This window comes from Drosophila simulans, unplaced genomic scaffold (genome assembly GCF_016746395.2).
Source record: "Drosophila simulans strain w501 unplaced genomic scaffold, Prin_Dsim_3.1 Segkk13_quiver_pilon, whole genome shotgun sequence".
NCBI lineage: Eukaryota > Metazoa > Arthropoda > Insecta > Diptera > Drosophilidae > Drosophila > Drosophila simulans.
The window spans coordinates 94127-111346 of NW_025416809.1; the positions used below are offsets into that span (position 1 = coordinate 94127).

A 17220-nucleotide genomic window follows, 5' to 3' on the forward strand; every position below is an offset into this window, starting at 1 on the left:
GTCAGTTCCATTCTTGGCCACGTCATCGTTAATGCTAACTAAAACTTATGCTTATTGTGTTTACAAATAACACTAAACTTGTAATGGTTTTGTTTTTATTTCATGTACCCTCTGGGAGCCAAAAAGCTAGATGACCTGCGATGTAGTTTCAGGAGCTGCGCGGATGTAAAATTAGCACAAATGATGTCGGTAATCAAGGACCAAGGAATAAAAGGTTCGTATCTAAATAATTCGTTATATTTTTAAAATAAGTTCTTATATTGTTTTGATAATCGACAATCAAAATCAAAAATATTTCATATTAATTAGCGGTAATTAACTAGCAAAATGAAATTTAAAATAATTGCTAATAGATATACATGACCAATGATGCTAAGGTGAACATAAAATTTACTTCGTAAAAATATTGACAATATCGTATTTGATATAAAATTCCAATTCGTAGGAAATCTACGTCCCAGAGACGGTATTCATGAATTGATGACGTGATCCATTTGATATTAAGTCAGTTCTATTCTTGGCCACGTCATCGTTAATGCTAATTAAAACTTATGCCCATTGTGTTTACAAATAAAACTGCGCCCTCCTCCTCGATTCTCATTAGTGGCACGTAAGCTACACAGCACAGTGCAAATATAGTTTTTGTTTCTAGTATATATTTCTAGTGTTTGTCAACTTAATATTTTTAACATAAATTTACCGAATATTTTTAGAATATTTTTAAGTAAACTTAATCTTTCTACTATATTTTTAATTTATAATATTTGATAATTTTATATATAATGTTTTTTGAAATTAAGTCAGTTCTAGTCTTGGCCACGACATCGTTAATGCTAATTAAAACGTATGCTGTTTACTAAAAAACTAAACTTGTAATGGTTTTGTTTTAATTTCATGTATCCTCTGGGAGCCAATAAGCTAGATAACCTGCGATGTAGTTTCAGGAGCTGCGCGGATGTAAAATTAGAACGAAGGATGTCGTAAATCAAGGACCAAAGAATAAGAGGTTCGTATCTAAATAATTCGTTGTATTTTTAAAATAAGTTCTTATGTTGTTTTGATTATAGACAATCAAAATCAAAACATATTTAATATTAATTAGCGGTACTTAACTAGCAACATGAAATTTGAAACACTTGCTAATACATGACTAAAGAAGCTTAGGTGAACACAAAATTTACTTCATAAAAATATTGACAATACCGAATTTTTTAAATAAAATTCCAATTCATAGGAAATCTACGTACCAGAAATGGTATTCATATATTGATGACGTGGTCCATTTGATATTAAGTCAGTTCCATTCTTGGCCACGTCATCGTTAATGCTAATTAAAACTTATGCCCATTGTGTTTACAAATAACACTAAACTTGTAATGGTTTTGTTTTAATTTCATGTACCCTCTGGGAGCCAATAAGCTAGATGACCTGCGATGTAGTTTCAGGAGCTGCGCGGATGTAAAATTAGAACGAAGGATGTCGTAAATCAAGGACCAAAGAATAAGAGGTTCGTATCTAAATAATTCGATATATTTTTAAAATAAGTTCTTATGTTATTTTGATAATCGACAATCAAAATAAAAAAATATTTAAAATTAATTAGCGGTAATTAACTAGCAACATGATATTTAAAACAATTGCTAGTAGATATACATGACTATATATGCTAAGGTGTACACAAAATTTACTTCATAAAAATATTGACAATATCGAACTCGCGGGATCGATGTGGCATAAAGTAAATAAATGACAAGCTACACTCACACACATGCTAACAGCAGACTCCACACACACACATACATACACACGTATCAGGGAGACAAAAGATTATCCCAATTATCCACACACAATGAGAGAATAAGTAATTAAATTAGAAATTAAACTAAGCAAATGGAAAATTTTGCAAGTAAAAATTTTGCGCCCTCCTCCTCGATTCTCATTAGTGGCACGTAAGCTACACGGCACAGTGCAAATATAGTTTTTGTTTCTAGTATATATTTCTAGTGTTTGTCAAGTTAATATTTGTAACATATATATACCGAATATTTTTAGAATATTTTTTTTGCGCCCTCCTCCTCGATTCTCATTAGTGGCACGTAAGCTACACGGCACAGTGCAAATATATTTTTTGTTTATGGTATATATTTCTAGTGTTTGTCAACTTAATATTTGTACATATATTTACCGAATATTTTTAAGTAAACTTAATCTTTCTAGTATATTTTTAATTTATAATATTTGATAATTTTATATATAATGTTTTTTTGAAATTAAGTCAGTTCTAGTCTTGGCCACGTCATCGTTAATGCTAATTAAAACGTATGATGTTTACTAATAAAACTAAACTTGTAATGGTTTTGTTTTAATTTCATGTATCCTCTGGGAGCCAATAAGCTAGATGACCTGCGATGTAGTTTCAGGAGCTGCGCTGATGTAAAATCAGAACAAAGGATGTCGTAAATCAAGGACCAAAGAATAAGAGGTTCGTATCTAAATAATTCGTTATATTTCTAAAATAAGTTCTTATGTTGTTTTGAAAATCGACAATCAAAATCAAAAAATATTTACTATTAATTAGCGGTTATTAACTACAACATGAAATTTATAACAATTGCTAATAGATATACATAACAAAATATGCTTCTGTGAAAGTTATAATGGTTTAGTTTTAATTATAAGATCCCTCTGGAAGCCAATACGCTAGATGATCTACGATGTAATATTAGGAGCTATCCGAATATACAATCAGCGAAAAGGATGTCATAAATCAAGGACCAAAGAATAAGAGGTTTATATCTAAATAATTCGTTATATTTTTAAAATAAGTTCTTATGTTGTTTTGATTATAGACAATCAAAATCAAAAAATATTTAATATTAATTAGCGGTACTTAACTAGCAACATGAAATTTGAAACACTTGCTAATACAAGACTAATGATGCTGAGGTGAACACAAAATTTACTTCATAAAATTATTGACAATATCGAATTTAATATAAATTTCCAATTCGTAGGAAATGTACGTCCCAGAGACGGTATTCATATATTGATGACGTGGTCCATTTGATATTAAGTCAGTTCTATTCTTGGCCACGTCATCGTTAATGCTAATTAAAACTTATGCCCATTCTGTTTACAAATAAAACTAAACTTGTAATGGTTTTGTTTTAATTACATGTACCCTCTGGGAGCCAATAAGCTAGATGACCTGCGATGTAGTTTCAGGAGCTGCGCGGATGTAAAATTAGAACAAAGGATGTCATAAATCAAGGACCATAGAATAAGAGGTTTGTATCTAAATAATTCGATATATTTTTAAAATAAGTTCTTATGTTGTTTTGACAATCGATGATCAAAATCAAAAAATATTTAATATTAATTAGCGGTAATTAACTAGCAACATGAAATTGAAAACAAGTGCTAAGATATACATGACTAAAGACGCTAAGGTGAACACAAAATTTACTTTTTTTTTACAGGAGCTGCGCGGATGTAAAATTAGAACGAAGGATGTCGTAAATCAAGGACCAAAGAATAAGAGGTTCGTATCTAAATAATTCGATATATTTTTAAAATAAGTTCTTATGTTGTTTTGATAATCGACAATCAAAATAAAAAAATATTTAAAATTAATTAGCGGTAATTAACTAGCAACATGATATTTAAAACAATTGCTAGTAGATATACATGACTATATATGCTAAGGTGTACACAAAATTTACTTCATAAAAATATTGACAATATCGAACTCGCGGAATCGATGTGGCATAAAGTAAATAAATGACAAGCTACACTCACACACATGCTAACAGCAGACTCCACACACACACATACATACACACGTATCAGGGAGACAAAAGATTATCCCAATTATCCACACACAATGAGAGAATAAGTAACTAAATTAGAAATTAAACTAAGCAAATGGAAAATTTTGCAAGTAAAAATTTTGCGCCCTCCTCCTCGATTCTCATTAGTGGCACGTAAGCTACACGGCACAGTGCAAATATAGTTTTTGTTTCTAGTATATATTTCTAGTGTTTGTCAAGTTAATATTTGTAACATATATTTACCGAATATTTTCAGAATATTTTTTTTGCGCCCTCCTCCTCGATTCTCATTAGTGGCTACACAGCACAGTGCAAATATATTTTTTGTTTATGGTATATATTTCTAGTGTTTGTAAACTTAATATTTGTACATATATTTACCGAATATTTTTAGAATATTTTTTTTGCGCCCTCCTCCTCGATTCTCATTGGTGGCACGTAAGCTACACGGCACAGTGCAAATATAGTATTTGTTTCTAGTATATATTTCTAGTGTTTGTCAACTTAATATTTTTAACATATATTTACCGAATATTTTTAGAATATTTTTAAGTAAACTTAATCTTTCTAGAATATTTTTAATTTATAATATTTGATCATTTTATATATCATGTTTTTTGAAATTATGTCAGTTCTAGTCTTGGACACGTCATCGTTAATGCTAATTAAAACGTATGCTGTTTACTAATAAAACTAAATATAATAGTTTTGTTTTAATTTCATGTATCCTCTGGGAGCCAATAAGCTAGATGACCTGCGATGTAGTTTCAGGAGCTGCGCGGATGTAAAATTAGAACAAAGGATGTCGTAAATCAAGGACCAAAGAATAAGAGGTTCGTATCTAAATAATTCGTTATATTTTTGAAATAACTTCTTATGTTGTTTTGATTATAGACAATCAAAATCAAAAAATATTTAATATTAATTAGCGGTTATTTACTACAACATAAAATTTATAACAATTGCTAATAGATATACATGACTTAATATGCTAAGGTGTACACAAAATTTACTTCATAAAAATATGAACAATATCGAATTTAACACAAAATTCCAATTCGAAGGAAATACCAGAGATGGTATTCATATATTTATGACGTGGTCCATTTGATATTAAGTCAGTTCCATTCTTGGCCACGTCGTCGTTAATGCTAAATAAAACTTATGCCCATTGTGTTTACAAATAACACTAAGCTTGGAATGGTTTTGTTTTAATTTCATGTACCCTCTGGGAGCCAATAAGCTAGATGACCTGCGATGTAGTTTCAGGAGCTGCGCGGATGTAAAATCAAAACAAAGGATGTCGTAAATCAAGGACCAAAGAATAAGAGGTTCGTATCTAAATAATTCGTTATATTTCTAAAATAAGTTCTTATGTTGTTTTGAAAATCGACAATCAAAATCAAAAAATATTTAATGATAATTAGCGGTTATTAACTACAAAATGAAATTTAAATAATTGCTAATATATATACATGACTAAATATGCTAAGGTGAACACAAAATGTACTTCATAGAAATATTGACAATATCGAATTTAATATAAAATTCCAATTCAAAGAACAAAGGATGTCGTAAATCAAGGACCAAAGAATAAGAGGTTCGTATCTAAATAATTCGTTATATTTTTGAAATAAATTCTTATGTTGTTTTGATTATAGACAATCAAAATCAAAAAATATTTAATATTAATTAGCGGTTATTAACTACAACATAAAATTTATAACAATTGCTAATAGATATACATGACTTAATATGCTAAGGTGTACACAAAATTTACTTCATAAAAATATGAACAATATCGAATTTTACACAAAATTCCAATTCGAAGGAAATACCAGAGATGGTATTCATATATTGATGACATGGTCCATTTGATATTAAGTCAGTTCCATTCTTGGCCACGTCATTGTTAATGCTAATTAAAACTTATGCCCATTGTGTTTACAAATAACAATAAACTTGTAATGGTTTTGTTTTAATTTCATGTACCCTCTGGGAGCCAATAAGCTAGATGACCTGCGATGTAGTTTTAGGAGCTGCGCGGATGTAAGATTAGAACAAAGGATGTCGTAAATCAAGGACCAAAGAATAAGAGGTTTGTAACTAAATAATTCGTTATATTTTTAAAATAAGTTCTTATGTTGTTTTGATAATCGACAATCAAAATCAAAAAATATTTCATATTAATTAGTGGTAATTAACTAGCAACATGAAATTCAAAACAATTGCTAATAGATATATATGACTAAATATGCTAAGGTGTACACAAAATTTACTTCATAAAAATATTGACAATATCGTATTTAATATAAAATTCCAATTCAAAGAACAAAGGATGTCGTAAATCAAGGACCAAAGAATAAGAGGTTCGTATCTAAATAATTCGTTATATTTTTAAAATAAGTTCTAATGTTTTTTTTAATAATCGACGATCAAAATCATAAAATATGTAATATTAATCCGCGGTAATTAACTAGCAACATGAAATTTAAAACAAATGCTAATGCTAATAACACATGACTAACGATGCTGAGGTGTACACAAAATTTACTTATTTTATTGACAATATCGAACTCGCGGAATCGATGTGTCATAAAATAAATAAATGACAAGCTACACTCACACATATGCAAACAGCAGGCTCCACACACACACATACAGACACACACTTCAGGGAGACAAAAGATTATCCCAAAGGCTGCAAACTGAAGACGGCACACACACACAATGAGAGAATAAGTAATTAAATTAGATATTAAACTAAGCAAATGGAAAATTTAGCAAGTACAAATTTTGCGCCCTCCTCCTCGATTCTCATTAGTGGCACGTAAGCTACACGGCACAGTGCAAATATAGTTTTTGTTTATGGTATATATCTAGTGTTTGTCAACTTAATATTTTTAACATATATTTATCGAATATTTTTTGTTGCGCCCTCCTCCTCTGAAATGGAGTGGGCGGAAAGATTCCTTTGGTTGTGGTTGCTGCGGCGGCTGCTGAAATTTTTCCCGAAATTAAAAACGCGCGGGGTTGACTTCAACCTGTCGTTCTTTATTCACGCACTGCTCAATTACAACTACCTTAACACTAACAGTAGAAATAACGCGGGACCGCGGAGTGGTGAATACCTTGCGGGAAGGGAGGAGAGCGAGAGAAGAGAAGGAGAGCGCGAGCAGCGGTGCTTGCGAGCCGTGGAGGAGCTTCGAGTACAAGCATTGGCCGCTTACACTGCCGCTCAACTGTTTGCGCCCTTCTGGCGTGAACATTCTCCCCCCCCTTGCGTAGGCAAAGGTATCCCTGGCCGGCTAGACATCAGGATCGTCCTCTTCATTTCGCGCACGTTCCAGAAACGGTCCATCCGAACACCGTGTTCTGCGCGACGGGCAACCCATCCTCAATTTTTAGGAACCCCGGTTGGATCAAATTGGCATATACATCTGATCCCAACACGAGGGAGATGGAGGCCGGCCGGTGGAAGCGCTCGTCCGCGAGACGAACACCGTCAAACTTGGCCCTGGCGGCGTCGCTCAGAGCTCGGATGGGTGTCCGGATCCTTAGGCTGGGTTCGATCTTCAGGACGACGTTGAGTCGGAAGGTGCTGGTTCGGGACCGGAGTGTCACCGAGCAGATCTCGTTGCTTCCCAGCCGAGTGATGGGCAGCCGGAACGCAGCCGCTAACGACCGGTCGATGCTGCTCACCGGCATGCATGGGTCGATCATGGCCCCGGTCTCGAAGGTCTTCGAGCCCGTGTCCAGCACGACGATGGCTGTAGGCAGTATGGGGACAGCCTTCTGTTGCTGCTGACGCGGGCGATTGTTGGCGACTGGGGCTGGTGGCGGAGTGCGGGAAATCCGGACCGGACGAGGTGCAGCGGGATGGCGCTCTCTGCGCGTCGGAGCTGGTAGCGCTGCCGGGTTCGGAGCGGGGAGGACCTCGTGCATGTGGAGTAGGGTGTGGTGGTCTCCTCCACACTTCTTGCATCCCTCTTGGCTGCGACAGTCTCCTCCTGAGTGCTGATGGGCGAGGCAGTTCGAGCAGTACTTATTAATAAGTACTGCCCGAAGGCGCTTTTCAGCGCTCAGTTTGTGGAACCTCTTGCACTTCCGAAGTGCATGGATTCCAGAGCAGACTCGGCAGCGGTAGGATTTGATACCTCGAGTACGTCTGCTTTCCAACGACTGGGTGGCACGAGGTCGCGGAGCCATTATTGGAGGAAGTGAGTAAGTCTGCCAATAAAAGAAATGAAGAAGCTTAGTATGAGCCGACTACTCTTTTGGCCCCGGAATGGGGGAAGTGCCCTAATCCCTAGGAACGGAGGACTCTTTGTCCTCCATCGGTAGCAGAATAACCTTGTGGACAGGGCGTTTTATGGTGCCGCGAGACGTACGGATCTCGACGACTCGAATGCGGTCGTCGGCTCCTGGAAAGGCAGAAACGATTCTGCCGAGCCGCCATTCGTGCGGTGGTAGATTGTCCTCCTTGACAACTACCATATCGTCGGCTTGGAGATTCCTGGTCGGAAATTGCCATTTGCTTCGTTTATGGAGTTCCTTAAGATACTCCTCTTTCCACCGTGCACTAAACTGCTGATGTTGTGCCTTGAGGTGTTGCCATCGATTTATTATCGACTTGGCTTCGCCCTTTATCTCGGGTTCCGCCGTGGAAAGCAACGGCCCTCCAATAAGGAAATGGCCTGGTGTGAGGGCCAGCAAATCTGAGGGATCTTCGGACATAGGGGAGAGGGGTCTAGAGTTGAGGCAAGCCTCAATCTTAGCGAGAAGTGTCGCCAGCTCCTCAAATGTATATTTGCGGGCTGACGTCGATTTAAGGAACAGGGTTTTGAAACTTTTCACCCCTGCTTCCCACAAACCCCCCATATGTGGAGCCCCGGGTGGGATGAATCGCCATACGAGTCCCTGATGGCTATATGCATCAGTCACGGACTCTTTGATGGCTTGGAGAAAGTCCCTGGAAATCAAAGTTGCCGCCCCCACAAAGGTCTTACCATTATCCGAATGGACCCGTTGAGGACAACCGCGCCTCGCTACGAAACGAGCGAAGGCCGCTAGAAATTTCTCGGTTGTTAGATCGGAAGTGGGTTCCAAATGGATAGCCTTCGTGGAAAAGCACACAAACACACAAACATATCCCTTCGTTATGAGACACGCTCTCCCTGTATAGTTTTTTATTTCGAACGGGCCGGCATAGTCGATACCCGTGTAGGTGAACGCCCTAGAGAAGGAGACTCTATCTGTCGGGAAATCGCCCATCAGCTGTGTTTGGAGTCTCTTCTTGTAAATCGTGCAAATCTTACAAGGATTGACCACAGCCTTCACCAGATTCTTGATTTTAGGAATCCAATACTTCGATCGGATCAGGCGTACGATCAATTGACTACCGCCATGAAGAGTAATCTGGTGAGTAAATTGGACGACAAGGCGCGACAGTCTACAGTTATAGGGGAGAATAATCGGATGACGTTCATCATATTGCAGGGTTTTGGAGGCAGTGAGACGGCCGCACGCCCTTAACAGGCCGTGTTGGTCAATGAACGGGAACAAATTCACCAACGGACTTGACACTGGAAGAGGCCTTTTCTCGGTCAGATGCTGAAGCTCTTGGCCATATGCTCTGCGCTGCGCAATGGAGGTCAGAGTTCGTTCTGCCCCTCGGATCTCTTCACTTGTAGGGCGTGAGTTGGGCAAGAACGAACCTTTGCGGCAGCGTTTAAGGAAGCGTTGAACATAGACCAGAACTCGCAGGGCCTTGTCCAACTTGGAGAAACGCTCGAGAAAGTCGATGGACGGGGCCTTGACAAAATGCACTTTGACCGCGCGCTGCTCTAGCTCGGTCACTGGAAGAGTGTCACTTTGTGCTGGCCATAGCTCTCGTGGCCCTTGCAGCCACTCTGGTCCGTGCCACCAGAGATGGTTATCTGCCAATTCATGTAAGGATACGCCTCGACTGGCTAGATCGGCGGAGTTTTGTTCTGAGCGAACGTGTGCCCAACAGTCGACTGGCGTCGCCTGCGTGATCTTGGCAACTCTGTTGGCCACAAATGTGGTCCAGTTGCACGCAGGCTTTCGTAGCCAGGCTAAGACGATTGTGGAATCTGTCCAGCAGCGGATATTTGAACTGGCGGAGGGCATGTGCGGGAGGATTGCTGTCACCATTTCGGTTAACAGCACGGCACCACAGAGCTCTAGCCGAGGAAGGGAGACGGTTTTTACCGGGGCCACTCGTGTTTTGGCTGTAAGCAGGCGAGTCAGGATCTTTTGCCCCACCTCGACGCGGATGTATATCGCCGCTCCATAGGCTCTCTGGGACGCGTCACAGAAACCGTGGTGCTCTATGATTACCTCAGGCTGGTACCAGATCCATCTCGGAACCCGGATCTGGTTGAGGTCGGAATACTCCTCTAAAAACGATTGCCACCGCTGACTCATTTCAGTGGGAAGCTTATCGTCCCAGCCTAAGTTTTGCAACCAAATCTCCTGCATGAATATTTTTGACCGGATTATGAACGGCGCGAGCCACCCGGCAGGATCGAACAACCTAGCGATTTGGGACAAAACTTCTCGCTTTGTATAGGAGGCCTCCACAACTATGTCTGGAGGAACGAAATAGAATTCGTCGGACTTTGCCCTCCACCGAATACCGAGCGTCTTGGCCGTGCTTTCGGCATCGATGTCGAGGAACTCGCTATGAAGGAGGTGTTCGGCCGGGACGTCTTTAAGGACGCTTTTGTTGTTTGAGGTCCACTTTCGTAGCGGAAACCCGGAGGCACTTAGGGCTGCTTGCAACTCTCGAATTGAACTTTGGGCTTCGTTTACGGAATTCGCCCCTGCCAGAACGTCGTCGACGTACATGTGCTGCTGGATGATGCGGCTGGCATTTGGAAATGGCACTTGGATATCCTCTGCCAGCTGTTGCAAGACTCGAATGGCGAGGAAGGGGGCGCAGTTGACCCCGAAGGTAACTGTTTTTAATTCGAAGTCTCGGATATCTCCTTCCTTGTTTCGGAACAGAATTCTTTGAAACGGGGTGTGTTTTGGATCGACCCAGATCTGACGATACATTTTCGTAATGTCTGCACTGAAGACGTATTGAAAATAACGCCATTTCAGGACCTGGATCGTTAGATCGGATTGTAGGACTGGACCAGCATGAAGAATATCATTTAAGCTGGTCCCATTTGCCGACGGACTTGAAGCGTTGAATACAACGCGAAGCTTTGTAGTGGTGCTTTCGGGCTTAACTACCGCGTGATGAGGAAGATGATACGAGGGAGAATTGTGAGTCGGCGGAACTTCTTTCATATGACCCAGATCCAGGTACTCCTGGATCACGCTGTCATATTGCTCTTTTAATGGAAAGTCTCTTTTTAAACGATTTTCGTTTCTAAGAAACTGAGCTAGCGCAATGGACCTTGAATATCCTAAATCGGATCCGGTATTCTCGGGATCCCGGAACGGGAGCGTCACCACGTACCTCCCGCTTGCGTCTTTTGTTGTCGTTTGGAGGAAGTTCCTTTCACAATAGGAGTCCGACTCTTTTACCATCTTTACTGGTAGATCCTCCACCTCCCAGAACTTGCTGAGAAGCGTGTCGAGCGAATCAGGGTCGCCTGTTTGGTGCACCTGGGTCGTGAAGGATGCGACCCGTTTCGGCTCACCCTTGGAAATCGGCCCCGTTAGCACCCACCCGAAAATAGTTTCTTGGCCCAGGAGCGAGCCGCAAATATTTTGTCGGGTGCCATCCATCATTATGGATGGTAGAATGTCAGCCCCGATCAGTACATCAATTTGAGAGCTCTCAAAAAAGGTAGGATCTGCCCAGCGGAGTGCGGGCAGGTCCTTCAAAGAATTCCGAGGGATCGGATAGGAGGGCAGTTTGCCTGAGAGCTCCGGAAGGACGTACGCTTCAGTGTCTAACTGTAGACCTGGCTTAGTCGGAGGGCGAATCCCGAAGTGACACAGCTTCGAGGATTTCGCGGAGACCGAATGATTTAACCCGGAGACTTGGGTCCGGGTGTTGCGGAATGGCAACTTGATAAGGTTGAACAGGCGTTCTGAAATGAACGTCGCCTCGGATCCCGAGTCGATTAAGGCTCGGGCTCGGTAGTTCGTCCCCAAATGGCACACGTCTATCATCGCTGTGCTCAGTAGGACGGCTGAAGTGCCGGACGCGAAGAAATTTTGCACCGCTGAGGTGCTTGCCGATGCATTTCTGCTAGAGGGTCTCGGAAGTTGCTGTGTAGGGGGCGAGGTTGAGGAACTCGCATTTTCGGAATTTGGGGGGCTGCGATGCAGCAGCGTATGGTGCCTGCCCTTACATGTAAAGCAGCTGTGCATGCTTGTGCAGTCACGTAGCTGATGACCTCTGGCAAAACAATTCAGACATAGCTGCTTCTTTTTTATATATCCGGAGCGCGAGTCAACAGACATTTGAAGAAAGCGCGGGCACAATCGTACCGGATGGTTCTCCTTAGAACATATGTCACACCCTTTCTGTTTGGTGCTGACCTTTGTCTCGAAGGATTGAAGCCTTTTTGGAACCGCCTGAGTCGGTTTCATATCTTCGATGGCTTCCAATGTCCGATACCTTTCGCTCAGGAAGGCATTCATTTCTTCCCAAGCTGGGATCTCGGATTTGGCAGTTAGCGACTGTTCCCATAAGGACAGGGTCTGCTTGGGCAGTTTGCTCGCGCAAAGGAAAACCAAGATACAATCCCAGTTTTCTGTGGATACCTGGGAATGCTCTAGTGCTGTTAAACACCCCTGAATCGTGGATTGTAGCTCTTTTAGAGCATGACCAGATTCTTGCGAAATTGAGCTCAAGTTAAAAAGAAGCTTGAGCTGGCTGTTGACTAAAAGTCGCTTATTTTGGAACCGATCTCGAAGCGCCTCCCAAGCCGAAGCAAAACCATCATTCGTGAGAGGAGATTTCGCCACGATGGCTTTTGCTTCGCCACTTGTTTTGGTAAGGAGGTGGAATAGCTTCTCGACCGGAGTCAGCCTGGGGTTGTTTACGTAAATTGCCGTGAATAGGTCCCGGAAAGTGGGCCATCGGAGGTAGTCGCCATCGAAGACTTCCGTGTCGCATGGAGGTAAGCGGCAGCCGGACGAAATTAGCGGCTGAGAGGGTGCTTGCGCGACTTGAGGCGTTGCTCTGTCGATTGTTTCGCCAATTTGTGCTGCACATGACTCGTATACTGAGTAGCAGTAGTCATATTTGGCCTGGAGAATAGGCACTGTGTCTAGGGATCCTTCTTGGGCCATTAGGTCAGAGCATGTTTCGTACTCTCTTTCCACTTTGTCCCATAAGGCTCGCACCTGTTGCAGACGGACTTGTAACGTGTGTAGGGACGGAGAGGCTTGATCTGGAGTGTTGATCTTCGCTTCGAAAAGGCTTACGCGATCGCTGACGGCGATGAATTTATGCAACGCTGCGTTTGCGGGCGTCGGCTGTTCAGAGGATGCCATTCTCTTTGTGGTAGAGCGTGTGACGCGGAGGAAATCAGTCCCGACAGCGGAGGGACTCTCGGATTTTCTCGATAGAGAAGACTCACTAGACGCTCGCGTCACTGGTCGGGAAATGACCAACCTAGGAGTTGTCTTCGAACTGGTCGATGGCAAAACCTTTGGTTTCGGAGTGAAAGTCGCGGTTTTGACCCTGGGACTAACGGACTTGGGTGCTGGCCTACCGCGAGTGGATATCGGAGATTGCGGGTTGAACTTTTGTTCTTTTCCAGGTGCGGGTGTCTTTTTCTTGTCTCCCTCTAGGGGCATGCTCAGCTATGCCCTCGGAGAAGGAAGTCAAGAAGGAGATTGGAGCACGAAGAAAAAAAAAAAAAATCCCAATTTTTGCGAAATAAGGCCCCAATAGATCTTAAATCAACTGGAAAAAAAACTTAAATTGAGAAAGTTGCAATTGGGATCTGGAGATTGAAGCACAATATAGCTAAAATTCAGTTTATTGCAATTTCTGAAAAAATAGCTAAAAAAAATAGCTACCAGCTGGAGTCTGGATAATAGCCAAGGATTTATAAAAACCGCTACCGACTGGAAATTCCGAAAAAGAATAGCTAATATAGAAAATAGCTATAAACTTGAATTTATAAAAAATAGCTACCAGCTGGAGTCTGGATAATAGCCAAGGATTTACAAAGTCGCTACCGACTGGAAATTCCGAAAAAGAATAGCTAATATAGAAAATAGCTATAAACTTGAATTTATAAAAAATGGCTACCGGATTTCATATAGCTAAAATTCAGTGTGAAAAAATAGCTAGGAGGATTCACAAAAGGCAACAGCTAGAGTGAAGTCCACGAGAAGATATAGCTATATTGGAGTCTAGAAAAAAACAGTAGCTCAAATTTATAAAAAGACTATAAATTGCAATTTCTGGAAAAATAGCTAAAAAATAGCTACCAGCTGGAGTCTGGATAATAGCCAAGGATTTATAAAAAATCGCTACCGACTGGAAATTCCGAAAAAGAATAGCTAATATAGAAAATAGCTATAAACTTGAATTTATAAAAAATGGCTACCGGATTTCATATAGCTAAAATTCAGTGTGAAAAAATAGCTAGGAGGATTCACAAAAAACAACAGCTAGAGTGAAGTCCACGAGAAGATATAGCTATATTGGAGTCTAGAAAAAACAGTAGCTCAAATTTATAAAAAGACTATAAATTGCAATTTCTGGAAAAATAGCTAAAAAAATAGCTACCAGCTGGAGTCTGGATAATAGCCAAGGATTTATAAAAAATCGCTACCGACTGGAAATTCCGAAAAAGAATAGCTAATATAGAAAATAGCTATAAACTTGAATTTATAAAAAATGGCTACCGGATTTCATATAGCTAAAATTCAGTGTGAAAAAATAGCTAGGAGGATTCACAAAAAACAACAGCTAGAGTGAAGTCCACGAGAAGATATAGCTATATTGGAGTCTAGAAAAAACAGTAGCTCAAATTTATAAAAAGACTATAAATTGCAATTTCTGGAAAAATAGCTAAAAAAATAGCTACCAGCTGGAGTCTGGATAATAGCCAAGGATTTATAAAAAATCGCTACCGACTGAAAATCCCGAAAAACAATAGCTAATATATGGAAAATAGCTAGAAAATTCAAGTTTAAATTTATAAAAATAGCTACCGGATTTAGGACCACAATTTTATTATTGTAATTTAGGAACCAGAAATGGGAGCCAGAAATAGCTTGTAAAAAAAAAAAAATTATTATTTGGGTTAAATAATTATTAAATAATAATCAATAATAATAATAATTAAAACAATCGTTTCTCTCCCTTTTTTTTTATTAAATTATTTATTAAATAATAAAAATAAATAAATAAAATATTTTAAAATTTATTTTTAAATTTTATCGTCGGACTTATTTATTTAGTTGTATGTCTCGACAATAGGGTATTCTCTCGTCGCTATGCGCTGGTTTTTTTGTCAGGGCAATAACGAACAAAGAGGAGACGAAAGAACTTGCACTTGGCAAGTCTGTGTAAGTCGCGACTGTGTGTATGTGAATATCGTTGGATGACAATGGATATGTCGTAATGTATGTATATGGCTATGTATATTTGTGTGTATGTGAAACTTTTGGTGATTATATGTATGTGTATATTTAATTGAATTTAATTAAATTTGTATATTGTATTGTATTGTATATTTTATTGAATTTAATTAAATTTGTATATTTTATTGAGGCACAAAAAAAAAACAGCAGTTTAGCAGCGGACGATAGCAGTGAATTTTGGACAGTGTATATATATATATATGTACATGCGCTTGGATATCAGCGGAGCACCGTGAGACGAATTAGGGGGCCGGTATTGGCAAAGTGCTTGTTTATGCACTTAAAAAAAAGTAATCACGGTGGCTGGGCGCATGTACTTATATATTTTCACTTTTCACTTGATACGGATGGACGGAAAGAATAAACGCCGTTGGAAAAAACGAAAATGGCGACCACGGACGGAATAGGATTTAAAGCCGTACTTATCTTGAATTTTCCGCAAGGAGCGCTGGCAGGATCAGAGCTCATCCGGCTCGAAGGACCATGAAATGGAGTGGGCGGAAAGATTCCTTTGGTTGTGGTTGCTGCGGCGGCTGCTGAAATTTTTCCCGAAATTAAAAACGCGCGGGGTTGACTTCAACCTGTCGTTCTTTATTCACGCACTGCTCAATTACAACTACCTTAACACTAACAGTAGAAATAACGCGGGACCGCGGAGTGGTGAATACCTTGCGGGAAGGGAGGAGAGCGAGAGAAGAGAAGGAGAGCGCGAGCAGCGGTGCTTGCGAGCCGTGGAGGAGCTTCGAGTACAAGCATTGGCCGCTTACACTGCCGCTCAACTGTTTGCGCCCTTCTGGCGTGAACATCCTCGATTCTCATTAGTGGCACGTAAGCTACACGGCACAGTGCAAATATAGTTTTTGTTTATGGTATATATTTCTAGTGTTTGTCAACTTAGTATTTTTAACAAATATATACCGAATATTTTTAGAATATTTTTTAAATATTACTAATTTAAATTAAACTAAGCAAATGGAAAATTTTGCAAATAAAAATTTTGCGCCCTTCGCCTCGATTCTCATTAATGGCAAGTAAGCTACACGGCACAGTGCAAATATAGTTTTTGTTTATGGTATATATTTCTAGTGTTTGTCAACTTAGTATTTTTAACATATATATACCGAATATTTTTAGAATATTTTTTAAATATTACTAATTTACATTAAACTAAGCAAATGGAAACAAAATATGCTACTGTGAAAGTTATAATGGTTTAGTTTCAATTATAAGATCCCTCTGGAAGCCAATACGCTAGATGACCTACGATGTAATATTAGGAGCTATCCGAATATACAATCAGCGAAAAGGATGTCATAAATCAAGGACCAAAGAATAAGAGGTTTATATCTAAATAATTCGTTATATTTTTAAAATAAGTTCTTATGTTGTTTTGATTATAGACAATCAAAATCAAGAAATATTTTATATTAATTAGCGGTAATTAACTAGCAAAATGAAATTTAAAAAATTTGCTAATAGATATACATGACTAAAGACGCTAATGTGAACACAAAATTTACTTCATAAAAGTATTGACAATATCAAATGTAATATAAAATTCCAATTCGTAGGAAATCTACGTCCCAGAGACGGTATTCATATATTGATGACGTGGTCCATTTGATATTAAGTCAGTTCCATTCTTGGCCACGTCATCGTTAATGCTAATTAAAACTTATGCCCATTGTGTTTACAAATAACACTAAACTTGTAATGGTTTTCTTTTAATTTCATGTACCCTCTGGGAGCCAATAAGCTAGATGACCTGCGATGTAGTTTCAGGAGCTGCGCG

General features: G+C 39.6%; 2 protein-coding genes across 2 annotated transcripts; both read right to left on the reverse strand.

Moving 5' to 3' along the window:
• Window positions 1-6863: 6863 nt before the first annotated feature.
• LOC120285438 lies at window positions 6864-15935 on the reverse strand. Its single transcript, XM_039298172.2, has 2 exons — window positions 15851-15935; window positions 6864-8060 (listed from the first exon to the last, which is right to left on the reverse strand). Exon 2 carries the CDS (start codon window positions 8037-8039, stop codon window positions 7161-7163), a length of 879 nt encoding a protein of 292 aa, XP_039154106.1. The 5' UTR covers window positions 8040-8060; window positions 15851-15935; the 3' UTR covers window positions 6864-7160.
• Window positions 8842-10913, reverse strand: LOC123327399. Its single transcript, XM_044923811.1, has 2 exons — window positions 9031-10913; window positions 8842-8878 (listed from the first exon to the last, which is right to left on the reverse strand). Exons 1-2 carry the CDS (start codon window positions 10911-10913, stop codon window positions 8842-8844), a joined length of 1920 nt encoding a protein of 639 aa, XP_044779746.1.
• Window positions 15936-17220: the final 1285 nt, after the last annotated feature.